General features: G+C 37.6%; 2 protein-coding genes and 1 long non-coding RNA gene across 7 annotated transcripts; 1 reads left to right on the plus strand and 2 right to left on the minus strand.

The window, feature by feature from the left end:
• Positions 1-3,883: 3,883 nt before the first annotated feature.
• On the minus strand, positions 3,884-7,097 carry LOC107880422 (uncharacterized). Of its 2 annotated transcripts, XR_016123851.1 has the most exons (3): positions 5,031-7,097; positions 4,823-4,936; positions 3,884-4,729 (listed from the first exon to the last, which is right to left on the minus strand). It is a non-coding gene; the product is annotated as an uncharacterized LOC107880422 (long non-coding RNA). The 2 variants fall into 2 exon arrangements; XR_016123850.1 differs by having other exon boundaries at positions 4,823-7,097.
• Positions 7,098-7,910: 813 nt separating this feature from the next.
• Positions 7,911-10,086, minus strand: LOC103319396 (putative inactive poly [ADP-ribose] polymerase SRO3). The gene is made up of 4 exons (XM_008220928.3): positions 9,070-10,086; positions 8,699-8,940; positions 8,501-8,607; positions 7,911-8,388 (listed from the first exon to the last, which is right to left on the minus strand). Exons 1-4 carry the CDS (start codon positions 10,008-10,010, stop codon positions 8,293-8,295), a joined length of 1,386 nt encoding a protein of 461 aa, XP_008219150.1. The 5' UTR covers positions 10,011-10,086; the 3' UTR covers positions 7,911-8,292.
• A 987-nt stretch (positions 10,087-11,073) lies between these two features.
• LOC103319397 (RNA-binding KH domain-containing protein RCF3-like) lies at positions 11,074-16,481 on the plus strand. 4 transcript variants are annotated; one of them, XM_008220930.3, is made up of 7 exons: positions 11,074-11,305; positions 11,780-12,500; positions 12,876-13,325; positions 13,447-13,701; positions 13,968-14,303; positions 14,639-14,821; positions 16,118-16,481. In XM_008220930.3, exons 2-7 carry the CDS (start codon positions 11,811-11,813, stop codon positions 16,259-16,261), a joined length of 2,058 nt encoding a protein of 685 aa, XP_008219152.2. In that variant the 5' UTR covers positions 11,074-11,305; positions 11,780-11,810; the 3' UTR covers positions 16,262-16,481. The 4 variants fall into 4 exon arrangements, with proteins under 4 accessions (XP_008219152.2, XP_088903707.1, XP_088903705.1 ...); XM_089047579.1 differs by having other exon boundaries at positions 11,175-11,305; positions 11,788-12,500; XM_089047580.1 differs by having other exon boundaries at positions 11,189-11,305; positions 11,804-12,500.
• The last annotated feature ends 61 nt before the right edge of the window (positions 16,482-16,542 follow it).

A 16,542-nucleotide genomic window follows, 5' to 3' on the forward strand; every position in this document is an offset into this window, starting at 1 on the left:
TTGTGAGTGCAGAAAATATGTAGTAATTAATGAAAGAAAATTAAACACACCATAATCATTTATATATAATGATTTACTACAATATTTTACACTTTATATATTGTATAGCAAGATGCGGTTTCGTTCGATAGCCTATTTATATGTACACAATTCCCTTTCCATATAGCTTGTCATTGCAAATAAATCTTGTATACACAGTTGTAGTGCCTGTACTAGGCTATACTACTATATTCTTGAGAGGGTGTATCACGTGTTCAAAGTTAAGCCTAGTTCTTGCTGTGTCGACAAGTGGATAAGGAGGAGAAAAACTTACCTATACCAGGATACTACTGCGGTGTTATTCTGAGCAAATCATCCATTGTCATATGTGTTTTAACTTTCCAACATGAAAACACATGATAGACTTGGGATACCTTCGCAGTGGCATCCCCATTACATGTAAGTTCTTCTCACATGATGTTCGAGTACGATGAACCCATTCTCGCAAAGGTGAGGTGGGCTAATTTCCAATTAGTAATAATATGTGATCACGAACTCAAGGGTAATGTGATTATGTGAGTAAGTTGCAGTCTCTCGTAGTTTTAATTTTGTTTTTCTGTTGAGGGTGCTTGGTTTAGTCTGAGTAGTTGGCTTTTTAGTGGCAGTGGCAGATATGCACTGATTTTTTTTTTTTTTTTGGGTGGCTGTGGTTGGATGAATATCTTTTGAATGTGGTTGATGTGGAGCCTCCTGCATTGTGAATGAAATTTCTACTTGATGATTAAAAAATTTAAACTGATGAGCTCTATCACTCAACCAAGTTTGTATTTTATGTTTAAACTAAGTTTTTTTGGTTTTTCAGTTCAAGTGATAGTCTAAGCTATAAGGGAAAAAAATTTCTCTCACACACACTGCTATGGTGTCACGAGGATTTGAACCTAAAATTACTAGTCTGTAAATCAATATCATTTTTCATTGGGTATGGAAATTTTGTCGGCACAAATAGTGGGAGAGAATTCCTGAAAGGACACATGTGACATAAAATTAATTTGGAACTAAAATGTATTCTGATTTCTATCAGTATCATTCAATATGAGTCTGACCGATCAAACCATATTTAGAATTGATTTTGATGCTCCTCAAACTCGAGACATGTGATTGGTCATAAAATCATTCATGAAAATTCTTGTACGTTTCTCATGTTTTAAATAAGATTTGCATGCGTATAAAATAATACCAGAAATCTACATTATAGTTTTTTAAAAGTCAAATGATATGATATATAATAGACGTGTGCGTAGAGTTCAAATTATTATTTGCACACTTTCAAATTAGGGTGTGTGGCAATTTGGTCTCAGTTTTTAAAAAAAATTAACACTTACAATTTTAAAATTATAAACCATTAAACCATTTGCTCATCCGCCAGTCTAACTTTACAAATTAACCTTTTCCTTTTTGACATCTCCCTCTCTTACCCCACCCTAGGCCAGCCACCCAACGTAAACCACCCTAGGTTCACGATCTAGTAGTGGGTTAAAGCTCTGCAACCAATAAAAATCAACCTCCCTTCACCGATATCATATCCAAGATCTAAAATATCGATGGTATTGAAAATATCGGTAGTTTAAAAATACGAAAATTTTAATGGAAATATTGGGTAAAAATTGAATAAAAACTACGAAAATTGTAAGAAAAACTTAAAAAAAATTATTGAAACTTTGGAAGATGTTTATTCAGTCAATTATCTATTAGTTTATCATAAAAAATTGGAAGAAAGTGCATTGCATAATGGATTAACTAATTTAAGTTGATTATATAGCGAGCTGACAAATACTGTTAGTATAGAAAATATGTAGTAATTAATGAAAGAAGATTAAATACACCATAATCATTTATATATAATGATTTACTACAATATTTTACACTTTATATATTGTATGGTAAGATACATGAGTGACTTAGTACCACAAAGAGTTCTTATGAGGTTCAAACTTTTCACTATCTTCATCAACAATAATATCGGAAAAACAATATCGATATTTTCCGATATTATCGTTGATATTATCGATATTTATACGATATGTATATGGATACGTTCCGAAATATTCGTGACCCGAAAAAACGATAATATCCTTGATATTTCGTTGATCATACCCAAATGAGCAGTCCCTTTCATTGTAAACACATGCAAAAACAACAAAACTAAACAAAAAAATCAAAAGTGAAACACAAACCCATTAACCCAGAATTATCAAAATAGGCAAATTGAAAAAAAATTCAAGAGAAAATAACGATATATAGAGAAGGAGGAAGGGAGGGAGGGAGGGAGTGAGAGATACAGATACATAAACAGAGGTTGGAGTGGGTGGCTGTCAAGGTTTAAGTGGGTGGAGACTTCACGGTGTTGTTGATTGATTGTTTTAATTTTTTAATTTTTAAGTTTTTAAAATTGATTTAAAGTTAACAATGTTAAGTTGGGGGTTAGGTTATAGGACTTCTGTAAAAAAACTATGAAGGGTACACAGAGGAAACACCAAATTGGGGACAATAGATCCTCTCCCCTCATGCTTATAATAAGTAGTTTAACAAGATTTCACGCAGACAACAAATAATAACCTTGACCCTGAAAGAATTGTAAATTACATAGAATTCTAAAATGACAGAATTTAGATTTCTATTATTTAGATTTCAACAATTGAAGATTTTAGTGTTTGGATTTATGTATGTCGAATTTTGTAAATGGCACTATAGAAATTATGAAATGAAACCTATTTTGGTATAAATTAGATTCAGGAATTTGATGTCCCAATTTTCACGGATTTTTCTGCGCATCATTTAATAAATTCCGTGCTTAAGTTGCCAAACAAGATAATTTTCAATTTCTCCTCTTAAATTCCCGACTTTCATAGTTAAATCTGAGTTATTTTTCCTCATCCAAATAGAGAGTGATAGTTCAGCATATATAGAAAGACCAATGGTGTAAATATTCATTAACTTCAAAAGTTAGTTTTGCCAAATTTGAAAACATAGAAACCAAACTATTACATATTCGGATTTCATCTCCTCTTATTGCAACAAAATCCACATTTACATCTTCCAAAAATATAAAAGGATGTAAAAGCGGCTTTACATCTCCGACTTTACGTGTTCCCACTGGAAATGCTCACATATAACCAAAAGAACTTATGGCAAGAAGAAATTAAAATAACTTTATGAAGAAGCTTCTGTTATGTGTGCTTTCAAAAGCACTTTCAAGTCTTTTTTATCACAAGTAATTATTCTCAGTTTCTTCAAAATTCTCACGGAAACACTCACAAATAAGCAATGATTCTTTGCAATCGTGCTGACGGAGGTCTTTCTTTTATGCCATCGAGATGAAACTTCAACATATGATCATTTCTTACCGGGAAAAAAAAAATTATATGAGAGAAGTGGATGTGATGATTTCTTTTTCCTTTTTGGTTTTTTTTTTCTTCTGGGCCACTACCTCCATTAAGGCCATGCGCCAAGGCGCTAGGAGCATTTCTGCAGAAGTGGTGGGCCAAAAATTGTGGTGCTAAGGGAAAGGGTTGAGAGACAATTTTCCAACCCTTTAGGGGTGGAGGGGGCCATGATTTGATATTAGTGCACAAAACTGCTCACCGGTCAGTTTAACCACAGTGCACAATGAAATACAGAAAGCCAAAATAGAAAAGGCATTCTTGCTTAAAGTCAGCATATAGTCCAATAGAGCATCAATAATATTGATCAATAAAACTTTAATGCACCGTCTTGCTTTTGGTTTGGATGCAGTCCAACAAAAGAGAGCTGATGATGTCAGCTGTGTTGCTCTAGAAATAAATGTGACCCTAACATTACTCATACCTAACTATTTTACTAAAATTGGTGAACATAGGTGTATAACTTGTATAAATATTTCCATTTTTCAATTCGATCCGATCCATTCGTTCATAAAACTATTTACTTGATTGCATAAATGACACATGAAGTTTACTTTTCGAGATGATTGTATATGTAACAGCCTCCAGAGTCGAGAGAGACGATATAAGGATGAAACAGGGGATGAGCAGCAGACTATGATCTTTGGAGCCTTTATGTCTACCACTAATCTCTCCGACTTATGATCTGGGGGATGGTCACAGCTTTGGCGGTAGGCTCTCTTGTATCTGCATTTAGTCCTCTGTAGAATGCTAGGTCCTGCATGTTTGTTCTTGATATATTTATATCTTCCGGAAAACAAAATCCTCACATACACCCGTACATAAACACAGCCTCCATTTTACATTATTGCTCTGGCCCTAACACTTGCAGTTGCAGCTTTAGAAAAATTTACATGATTTGGCATAGGCTGCATATTCAAAGGTGTTCGGATTGCAAAATCCTCCGGAAAACAGAATCTCATCTTTGAAAAACGAAATCCTCCACGCACCCATACATGACACAACCTCCATGTACATTATTGCTCTGGCCATAAAACTTAATAGACTGCACATTCAAAGGTGTTCGGATTAGGGTCTACACTGTCGGATTCTACCACCAGATAGGAAACCCTTTTTATCCATACGGACCCAGTGATTGAGATTGGGACTCGTAAAAGACTCCAAAATGTCGGTGAAGCTTTAAACTTTCGGAAAGGGACGTGTTTCAGCATAGCTGCACTCCTTACAATGACCAAGTCATTATGGCGACGACTTAATTAAAGAATTACAAGGATCCTCTCATTGTCTACGCTGATTTGAGATAGCTTTCCCTTCGGATAATAGATCACAGAACACACCCAGTATCAATTGACACAAACCATACATAGAAGTGTATGATCACAAATATCAAAATAAATACTTACGGTTCATGATGAAGATTTAGGTCAGTTAAACCTTGCAAATCCACTAGAAAGAATGTGACTGCACATTTATTGATGCACCAAAACTATGCAACACCCGTCTACATGCCAGTGCGTCTACACACGTTTCATGAAGAATGGATTGTCAAGGGGAAACAAATGGCACTAAAACCACAGGTAGCAGCTAAGACAGAGGATACAAAACTGTTACCAGGACGAAGATTAGCCAAACCACAGGATCAATTGTTGCCTTCATCCAAAGCATGGATACAGCAGAGCTCAGCAATCTGCAAAGTGCCGCAACAAGGGTAGTTTCACTGTTGCAGAACCAATCCAATGGAGCCATACCTTGTCTATGTGCTTACGCCAAACCCCTGCCTTGTTCTCCAGCCCTATCTCTTTGAGCATGCAAACCAGGCACTCTGCTCTGACTGGGCCTGGATTTCCTATAGAGCTACCACTAGTAGTGAAACGTCATGACCAGGCTAGGATAGCAGAGTACTACAACCCAAGAAAGCCATACCCTAAGATTCCATAGCCAGTTAAAGGAAAAATCCTGAGATATTAAAACCATCTCTAGACAAAAGATAGGCAGAGCAAACACATGAGAAGTAAAAAAGTTAACAAATGCAAAAACTAACTGGATTTTCCAACAATGCCTAGTAGAAGACTAAGTCAAATGCCATTCAAAACTAGTATTAGCCGATTAAGCATACCTCATGCAACTTCAATAATCTCATCCTGCACATGAAAACTTCAAGGTATATCAGCAGCAGCATCCAATGGTACAGACACATAAAGCAATACAGCTTTCAATTATAATACTTTTGGAACCCTTTTGTGGCCTCTCAAATCCACCAACTCTAGGGACTCAAAGCCCAAACGTAAAATAAGTGTATTAGACTTGTAAGGAAAACAAGGTCACATGTGAGAGACAAAGCAGAGCATTCCCCTCAAGATATCCTTGCACAGTCTAAGATACTTTTGCACGGTCAATAACAAGTATATAGTCGCCCCTTCGTGGAATTGGATTGCGAAGTGAAACCTGGCTCTGATACCAATTGATGGAACCCCGTTCAAACCAAACTATCTGTATGAATGTACTATTGAATTAATTCCAAAACAATCTTACAAATCACACCAATTACAGCCCAATTGTACAACTATATACTGAACCAACTAAACTCGGCGCCTAATCCAACTGTTTGATAGCTCAATAACCAATTCACTGATTTTAAAAAATGACCTATACAACTAAAACCAAATACAAAAAAGAAAAAAATATGAGAGAGGTGCAGGAGCAATGAATAAAATACATTATGGTTTTTACAATTAAAACAAAAACAACTGTAAATGATTTTTAAGTTTAGTTGTAATTCCATCTGCTCTCCAAACTCTGTCACTTACCTCTTTCATCCCTTTTATCTTTTTCTCATTCATCTCAAAATATTAAAAACAAAAAACAGGAATGTTATCCAACAGGCACTTTAACTTCTGTTCATAAGTTTTCATTCTTTAGACAAATATAATTAGCATGTGCTGATATCTAAGACACTTCAGACAAATACATTTACATAAAAGAATGCATGCTTATGTCCTACAAAAGAGTAAATGGAGCAGTAGACTAGGGGGAGGGGGAGGATAAGGAGAACAAGTAAAATAATCGTATCCTCTCTATATGCGCTTAGAACTCATATTTTTCCACCACCAACACAAAAAAAGCTCACACAAAGAGCCTAAAATCTGAATTTTCTCCTTGTTTCACCTCAAGTAGACTCCATAATTTTCTTCGTGAGTAAAGTATCCCACATTACACCAGGGGGTTAGGCTTAACTGTATAAGCTCCTTTTCAGAAAGAATCAACAGTCACAAAGGCAAATTATCATATGTTACACGAGAACAGTTGGAAGTGGTGCCAACTATTTAAGCCACTAGATTAGTAGTAAAAGCAAATAATACCTGTAAGCAGCAATAGTTATACTAATCTGGCTTTATCTTTCTATAGCTCATAATTAGAATTTGATAGTTCTTATTCACGGCTTACTAATGGGATTCTCTGGAGTTCTTTTATAACTAATAAAGCACAATGGCATTTAGCACAAAAACAAAAAATCTTCATAAATATTTACCTCTTACATCACTGCCTGAAACGTAGTTCAATCATCCAAAGGAATAGAAGACCTCAAAAGTCATTACTGCATTTAAATTTTAAGTTCAGATGAATATGCTTGTACCTTTTTGTGGGGAAAGCCTACAGAAGCTCCAGTGCACACAAGTTCATCAATGCTCGGTTGATTTGGTGCAACTTACATGCTCATAAACTTTCAGCCATCCATGTCAAGCAACCGAAGAACTGAACAGACATTGAGTTTTCATCAAATATTTCTCCTTAAAAGCAAATTTCCACATAAGCCATCATAACAGATCCACGTGCATACCACAAAAAATATATGTTAATAGTTTAAAATAAAAAATAAAAAAATTTCAGTGTATCTTATTTCTAGTGCTTAAGCCCTCCCTTATAAACAGTTTTACATTTGAACTTCTGATCTGGTTTATGAGTTACTTGAACATTACTTTCAAACCTGTATCAGATTCCAATTAACCCACATCCTCTTAATCGCAGTCTCGAATCCACTCCAACTCAGCGTGTGCAAACTTAATACCCAAACACATGGATTCTAATACAGAAGCAACAAGAGTTGTAAATAGTGACCCATGTAAAATTGACGTCGGCATAAAAGTCCATGGTCCAACTCTTTTAATAATCTACTTTGTAGTAGTGATAGAACACATGTTCCTGAAATTCTTTAACACCCAGTGGTTACAATTTAGAACGCACGTGGTGCGCGGTCACACACACACACACAAGCCTCTTTAAATTATTAACCTTATCCACTTCAATGAAAAGGAATTTCACAGTAAGATGACAATTTGAATTAACTTAAACAATTTTTTTTGCAATGTCCTCAGTTCGGACAACGCTCACCGCACAAATACATGCACATGAGCACAAGCATCCACAAACACAGAAGCATCCATACATGCACATGAGTACAAGCATCCACAAACACAGGAGCATCAAGTCTCATACTCGAGAATGTTTAAAATTCCATACAACCTTTTGGATATAGCAAAACCAATCTCAACCTCAGATGCCAGTTCATAGCTAAAGGTGTAGCTACTAAGTACAAAAGATGTAGGAACACCCTTAGTTCAATTACATACCCGGAACTTCATTATTAACAAACAATGAACAACGCTTTTTTTGTTATGACTAAATTGGAAGCATATTTGCAACACATATGATAAGGTGAACCCAAAAAAAAAAAAAAACTGCACGATCTTTTGTATGGTTGAACATTTTCACCCTAATCCTAATATGATTTCTAAGGAAAGATCATACATGGTTCTATCAATTGTATAGACCATGACAACACATTTCTATACGAAATCTAAGAAGAACCTTGCTTCTAGCCACGCAACTCCCGAATAACAGATGGCTTCAATTGGTCCCCAGTAACTGATCGAAACTGTTTTACGAAATCACTTTTTGCAAGCTTTCCAACCTGCATCAAGGTGCCAAAAACAATTGACCCTTAGATTAAGTTTTCTTGTCCATATCTTCAGAGGAATAGACAATATGAATAATTTTCAACCAGTGAAAAGAAGGTTACTTGCCTTCAAGTCGCACACCAGAGAGGACAGTTCCTCAACTTTAGAAGGAGTAAGGTATTTCTGAACCCTCGAAACCAATGCGTCAATAGAGCAAAGTCTTCCCGTTTGAGCTGAAAGATCCACAACACAAAACCAGTTCCCATAAATGAAAGGAAAATAACAAATTAAAATTAAAACAAACAAAAAAGGAATCATACATACCTGGCACACGAACAGATGATCTGTAGCTCACAACACAATCAGGAAGAACATGTCTATTCATATTGGTGGACCATACCACATACCACTTAGGATTCCTAAGATCATCTACACCCGTATCGAATTCCGCACTAGAAGGGTGGCATTGTTGAGACCCTGCCTCAACTTTTTCAACATTGCCTAATATAACCCGGCACAAAATAATATGTTTTTCGCCATTATCATCCGGCTCCGACCGCCCAGCACTACACAATTCAACCCATTAAAACATCAATAATTGGAAAAAACGTATTAAGCACATATTCACTTACATGGACACAAACTTCATCCATCAAAATATCAACATCAAAAACCCAGATGAGACACATAATTACCTTAGGTGAGGTGCTGATAAATGTGACAGGTAAAGACCAACACCACGAGACTGAGGCCCAGAAACCTTGCTAGGCCCGCCAAAACCATGTGTCAAAATGCCTCTTATTTCGCTAGCCGAAGCGCCGTACCAAGCATGAACCACATTGGCAACGCCCCGAGCCACCTTGGTCATCTCAACTTGCTTTTGAAAGACCTCGTAGCGGGCCCTATCCAACGGCCCAGTTCGAACACACTGATGAATTGAAGTCACAGCAGCCGCTGGATCAACCCTTCTCATCCCTGAGAGAAACACCTGGCTCCCAACTGCGTAAGGCTTTTCTCCTTCTTTCAACAACTTCATGTTTGGCCACGGTGAACTCTTGTCCACAATACGCTGCCGTATCGACGAGGTCACTTCGTCTTCATGGACCTCATCTGTCTTTCTCTTACCCAAAACCCGACCCGGGACGACAACCCGATTATCGATACTTCTCTTCGGACTATCCAGACTATCCGACCCGTCCTTCAAATCCTCGCAAACAAACGCCACAGGGAAAAAACACTTGCCGTTTTCGTCAATCCAAGCAATCGATCTCTGAGCTCCAGTGCCCGAATCAATCTGCAACATCCGCATGAAGTCAAACAAGAAAGTTGACCCCTCAATTTCAACGCTGACCACCGCCTTGCGCTCCACGAAACCCGAACGCAGAATTTCAATGACGTGATCCGGCAAGTCGTTCCAGGACCCGTTCTGGAAGAACATGACCCGAGCCGGAGCCGCGCTCCGCTTGAAATTGGACGGGTAGTGGATCCGATTGCGCACAGAGCAACAACCCGACCCGCGACTGCAGACGCTTCTACGGCTCGCTGAAGAAGACGACGACGAAGAATGCGTCTGGGTCGGAACCCTAACGGTGACCGATTGGACGAGCTTCTTCTGTGTTGCGGCGTTGGCAGCCATGGGTTCTAGAGCTTCGAGCTTGATCGAGATCGAAATGACTCACAGAAGTCAAGAAAACTCGTAGAATCAGGGGTTTGTACGTCGGCGAAAAGCTTTTATGCGTGGAATTTGGGGGAGCCTGAAATTACCTAAATGACCCTCGAAGGCGGTTTGGGTTTGCGGCTTGTGTTTCTGTTTGCTTCGGCCCAAAGAAAATAAATTAAATGGAGAGAGAGAGAATATGAGAATGCGTTGGAATTTTGATTTCGACGAGATTCGTTGGACCATCTTATAGTGCAGCACACAATCCTTGTGGCGCTAGGAAATCCTTCTGCCGTTGGGAAATGGATTGGCTTTTTGGAAGTCTCTCGTGGCGCTAGGAAACCGACCACGAGGGGACATGCCGTACTTCATTTTCAAGATACAAATACGTAAAGCAATAGCCTTTATTAAAATACAAATATTTTATAAAAAAATTAAAAACTGTGCTCCAGCTTGCCATATATATTCTCATATAGGAGAAATGGCGTTTCATATTCCCTTCACATTTGAGGAAAACGTAGAACGTCTTTTGACTTTAACCCAATCTAAACCATATTAAGCTTCATGGCTATGTGTCTCAACTTTCCTTATCTTAACAGTGATAAAATTTCTTCACAAATGAACATGTTATCTTAAGCGATTAATTTAATTGAAAACAAGAGGGTTGTCCGAAAATACTCTTATCCTGATAAGACATGACTTTCTATGATACATTAGAAAGATGGCCTAATTAGTACTCTTGTCCTGATGGGTCTACAATGATAAGTTTTTCAGGTATATGTATTTACTTTAGGTAACCAATTTTACGAGGGTCATGGGTCTACAATGATTGTTTTATCAAATCATATTATTGATTTAAAGAAGCATGAGAATAGAAAAACTAACTTATAATCTACTCATATTTAACTCTTGGAATTTAGAAGAGATACAAAATTCAAATCTCCTCCCTCTCGTCCATTAAAAAAAAAAAACCAAGTAGGAGTATTCGGTTAACAGTTCCTTGAAATATTTGGGCAAGCTATGAGGCCGAAGCTTTTGCCTATGTTGGGCTTTCAGGGTGACACTCAACAACAAGAATTCTACTGGACCGGGTGTTCCTTAACCAAAGGAAAAAACCAATCAGGTTCGCTTCATTAGGGATTTCGAACTTTCGGCTTCCCAAAAGCAAAACACTCCCTTCATTGGTAGAAGAAGCAATCAATGTCCCCTGAGTTCAACAGGTGCTGTTTCAACCCAAACTGAAACTCTGCTTCTTTCAAATCTTCCACAACTGGGTGAGTGCTTCACTTTCTTAATTAGCTGCTCATGTTTTCTCGTCTCTTTTGCTTCTTATTTTTTCAATGAAAGAAAACACAAATTCATGTATTTGGGGCAAAACTCAATTTCTCTGCAATTTGGGGCAGAGCTCAAGAGTTTGCAATTTGGGGCAAATTAGTGTGCTTTATAGTATCTGCATTTTCCCAGCTGCTAAACAGGAATTTTAGGGTTTATGTAGTGTCTGCTAGCTTTGTATCTTTTGTTGGTAAAGTGTTTGCAACTGGATAAGTTAATGTAGGTTTACAGTGTTCTTGAGCATCGCCCATTAGCAATGTAATAACTGGGACACATCTTAGAGCTCTACTTCTTTAACATTCAAAGTTTCCATTGTAGAATTTCCTTTTGTTTGGATTTCTGATAGTTACTGCTTTACATAGTGACTACATATATATGATTTTTTTTTTTTTTTTTGGATTATGTGAAAATTACAGTGCAACAGGTCTGCCATAATTTAGGGTAGAAATGTCAGCTCCATTAACGCCTTCAAAGAGACCACATGATGAGAACCCTATAGAGCCAAATGGGAAAGGGAAGCTGCAAAAGTCTGAAAATCAACCTTCTAAACTCTCCTCTGGCAATGCTGTTTTCAGGGTACTGTGCCCTGTGTCCAAACTTGATAGTATCACTGGGGATGGTGGCTCTTTTATATCACAAATTTGTCAAGAGACTCTTGTAAAGGTCAGAGTTGAGGAAACTGTCCCCGGATGTGATGAAAGAGTTATTATTGTGGGTTCTGATAGAGAGAATGATGTTGATACTGAGCATAGCAAGGAGGATGGCGTTGAAGGGGAAAATGTGGATGAAAAGCATGATGATGCTAAGGATTCAAAAGAGAATGATGAAAATAAGGAATCTGTTCCTAATGAAGATTCAAAATCTGACAACTTAACTCCATCTGTGCAGAAAGCTCTGCAACTTGTGTTTGAGAGAATAATTGAAGGGGAAACAGAGACTGATGGAGGGGATGAACAAGGTGAAAAGTCTTTGACATTTGTTTGTAGATTACTAGTCCTTTCGACTCAAGTGGGATGCCTTTTGGGAAAGGGTGGTAGTGTAGTCAAACAAATGTCATCTGAAAGTGGGGCACAAATCCGGATCCTTCCTAGAGATAAACTTCCATTATGTGCAACAGCTTCCGATGAACTAGTTCAGGTAACGTTGAATGACACTATTGTTATTATACTGTCATCCATACCCATGAAAATAGCTCATATTTCAGTGATGATATGAATAACTACTGGGTTTCTGCTACTGGGCATTTGATATAATCATCATGGCTGTCAAAATTCTTAAGCAATTAAACATTGCAGATGAAATATTTTAGCATTGGGTGTCATTGTTTTACTGTCAATGCCTAGTGGCTTTGGAACACCTAAGGGAACAACTAAAAAAGAAATATTGAAAAATGCTGTCTTGGAGCTTGGCAATAATTGTGCATCACTGTAGGATTTGGTTCATGTTTCTTATGTTGATGATTTTGACGCATAAAGTTCTGTACGGACATCATATATCATAATTCTGCTGCAGATTACAGGGGACGTTGATGCAGTTAGGAAAGCTCTTGAATCTGTTTCTCAGCAGCTTTTGGAGAATCTACCTCGCGATAGTGACTCTTCCCTGTCCAACACTTCAGGGCCATCATCTCATTCAATTGGTCAATCTCTTCCTAGACCAGAAGTATATCCCCCACCCAACCGTTCTCAAGGAGCACCATATAGTGATCAGCATGGCGACATTGCAGATTCACATCCTGCTGCTCATCCACTAATACCCAAATTCCATGGAAGTGGTAGGATGAAGCCTTCACAGGAAGTCCTAACTTTCCGCTTATTGTGCCATGAAGAGAGAGTAGGAGGTGTAATTGGAAAAGGAGGATCCATAATAAAGACACTTAAGCAAGAAACAGGCTGTGAAATCAAAGTTATGGAAGGCGTGCCTGACTCAGAGGACCGTCTTATTATTGTATCTGGTCCTGCGGTATGGTTTTAACATTTTCTTCTTCTTGGACACATGAGCTGTTTGTACACACAAAGACATAAAAAGACACACACATACTCACAAACACAAGATAAGCTGTTTAACAAGTTAACTATTGCAGCACCCAGATGATAGGATATCACCTGTCCAAGATGCCGTTCTTCGTGTCCAGAGTAGAATATTCAGGGCTGCACCTAATAGCAAGGAACAATCCATGATGGCGAGGCTTCTTGTTTCCTCTAATCAAATTGGTTGTCTCCTTGGCAAGGGTGGTGCCATCATTGCCGAAATGAGAAAGTTATCTCGGGCTCATATCCGTATAATGGGGAAGGATCAAATTCCAAAATGTGCTCCAGATGATGAAGAACTTGTTCAGGTGCGTTTTCCTTAGTGCATGCGTGGTTCTTTGAGTTTCAAGAGGTTGGACATATCTCCATCTGGGGTATCATTATGTGAAGTTGCTGCTTTCGTGTTCTGGGTTTAATTATGGTGAACTTTATGTGGATTTTTTCATGTTTCTATTAATATGCCAGTTGGTGTACTATCTTTGCTTGTATGTAAATTTTCTTCGTTGTGCCATATTTAGCAATCTTAACATTTTTACCCACTGTGCTTGTTGCTGCAATGTTCCTTTTCTGACAGATAAATGGAGAATTCGAAGCCGTTAAAGATGCTCTTCTCCAGATCACCACTAGGTTGCGGCATCACTATTTCCGTGATGCATTTCCTTCTATAAATTATCCTCCAAATCCCGCGTATTTGGATCAACCTCCATTTCAATCATATATGAGGAGGGACTTCTCACCTCCAGGAATGCATTCTAATTTAGGCATGCCATTTCACAAGTTTGATGCTGTTGGTGGCCCTCCTCCACATGGTGTTTTTCATCCCCATGATGATCGTGCTCCTTTTATGCACAATATTCATAGATTAGGTGGGCCCCCGCATTTATCTGAAAGAAGACCTTGGGGTCCTCAGGTATTTAGTTGTTGTATGGCCTTTTTACTCTACAGTTATTTTATCTTTTCCCACATTTTTAAATTTGTGTTGAAAATTCTCTGTTGCTTCAAAGTTTTGCATCATATGTTTGTTGTTTTTTGAGATGACCATGTTAATTATGTGTGACAAAATGATGTGAACTGTATGATAATTTGAAATGGGCGAAGCAAATTGTGCATAGTATGAATATAAGAAAACTGATATTGAAGAAGCAAATTGCACAACAACCTCTATGTACTAAAGAGAAGAAAAAACAGAAAAGGACAGTTGATTTATGTTGCTGATTTACTTTTCTATCCTGAACTGATCCACAGGGACATCTTGAGGGTGGTGGTCCACTAGGCTTGCCGAATTTTGCTCCACAAAGAAGAATTCCAGGATTTGGAGGAAGCCAGCCAGCTATAATAACCAACACCACTGTTGAAGTTGTTGTCCCTAGTTCCCTTGTTCCTGTAATAAATGGAGAAGATGGTGAATGCTTGAAGCAAATACGTCAGGTACATTCTTGATGTTACGACTTTGACATAAAAGAACCATGGAGAATAACATATATTAAATAAGGGGCTGTGGGGATACTTCGAAATGGAATGATAAAAATGAGCATGCTTTGCTTTTTAGTTATAAAATAAAGTTAATGGCTATGAATCCTGTAAGCATGTGGTAGTGTATGTCTGCTTGGCTAAGTTTTGCGCCCAGCTGATTGAAGTTAGCTCATAATCGTCCTTCGCCATTTCTCCTAATTCCATAAAAATTGCCTTTTCATCATGTTAGTGGGGAATGCTTTGGGTTCGTAGTCTATCTAGAATGGGCATGAAGAAATTAATTGTCATGATAGTGTAGCTGATGTAGAACCAAGAGGGTGGCATAGAATAGATAGAGAAATGGAGAAACAAGGGAAGTGACTTTGAGAAAGAAAAAGGGACGAGATAAAATAGAAAAGGGGAGGCCAGGGTTTCAATAAACTCAAATTAGTATGTTCGAGTTTCATTCCTATGTTACATTAAGGCCTATTTATACGATAGAGCATCCAAATCCAAAAAGAAAGTTGGGAAACCATAATAGTAATAAGAATCAAACTCTCAAATCTAATGTAATACAAATTACCAATATTTAAATAAAACTTGAAATCCCAAATGACATAAGTAAACTCTAATGAAATGTCTCCATAACCTTTTGTTTATTAGTAATTTTTTTTTCTTTAATAATGCAAGTTCGTACAAGTTAATACCTCTGCTTGAGGTGTCATTGCAGTCCAGTTATGCTTAGGCCTGGAGCTGCTATGATCATTTTCACCCAGTTGTTTACAGGAGCTGTCTAATGCATCAGAGGAAAAAGAAATAAATTGAGCTGTTTTACAATTTGCCAGTTTTTTTTAAAAAAAAACATAAAATAATGTCCTTGGTGCCTGTTCCCAATTCTCTCTCTCTCTTTCTCTCTCTCTCTATTTGCATCTGTTCATATATTTTCATCTTTTGCCTTTGTTTGGGCACCATTGCATTTTTCAGCGGGGTTCATTGAAAGTATTTAAAGGTGTGATATGGATTGAGCTCATATTTTGTTGGTTCCTAGTTAGTTTGCTTAAAAGAGAATATCTTGTTCTACGAAGGCTACCAAAGAAAGAACATGTGTGTGTTGGTTTTGCTTGCTTGATAAAATCAAATTCATAATTTTGTTGGAAGTGTATGTATATAAAACATATAATTTGATTATGTTCAATGTTTCTACAATTTCTGTTAGTAACAACATGCCTTGACATAGCATTATCACTTCTAACATGACCAACACTGTTCCAGATTTCGGATGCAAAAGTTACCATTACGGAGCCTAAGCCGGGAGCACTTGAAACTGTGATCATAATATCTGGAACACCTGAACAAACACATGCTGCGCAGAGTCTTATTCAAGCATTTGTGATGAGTGAGACCGACTCTTCTTGATTTATGTTAGAAGGATCCCTCTTGGTGCCCATGAAAGTTTAAGAAAACATTGCCTTCCATATACCAAATATGGGACAATGAGGTTGTAGTAAATTGCGGGGAAGTTCTAATATCACATTCTAACCTGTTTTGTGTATCTGTGCATGTGTGAAACTTTTATATCCCCCTTCCCCCACCATTTTTTTTAGAAGGAAAGAAAAAAAAAATTCAAAACCCATTACAACTTGGTCTTCCATTCATTTGTCGCACAAAGAAGCTTTTGTTATTTGTTTTCTGGTACA

This window comes from Prunus mume, linkage group LG2 (assembly GCF_029339155.1).
Source record: "Prunus mume cultivar Tortuosa linkage group LG2, ASM2933915v1, whole genome shotgun sequence".
NCBI classification, from domain to species: Eukaryota; Viridiplantae; Streptophyta; class Magnoliopsida; order Rosales; family Rosaceae; genus Prunus; species Prunus mume.

Excerpts from the sequence above, each read along its gene's own strand:
- LOC103319396 (XM_008220928.3), bottom strand. The coding sequence starts at position 10,010 with ATGGCTGCCAACGCCGCAACACAGAAGAAGCTCGTCCAATCGGTCACC. Across the intron at positions 8,941-9,069 it reads TTATCAGCACCTCACCTAAG|TGCTGGGCGGTCGGAGCCGG; the intron begins GTAATTATGTGT and ends TGAATTGTGTAG. Across the intron at positions 8,608-8,698 it reads ATCATCTGTTCGTGTGCCAG|CTCAAACGGGAAGACTTTGC; the intron begins GTATGTATGATT and ends TGGATCTTTCAG.
- LOC103319397 (XM_008220930.3), top strand. The coding sequence starts at position 11,811 with ATGTCAGCTCCATTAACGCCTTCAAAGAGACCACATGATGAGAACCCT. Across the intron at positions 13,326-13,446 it reads TTATTGTATCTGGTCCTGCG|CACCCAGATGATAGGATATC; the intron begins GTATGGTTTTAA and ends TAACTATTGCAG. Across the intron at positions 14,304-14,638 it reads GAAGACCTTGGGGTCCTCAG|GGACATCTTGAGGGTGGTGG; the intron begins GTATTTAGTTGT and ends ACTGATCCACAG.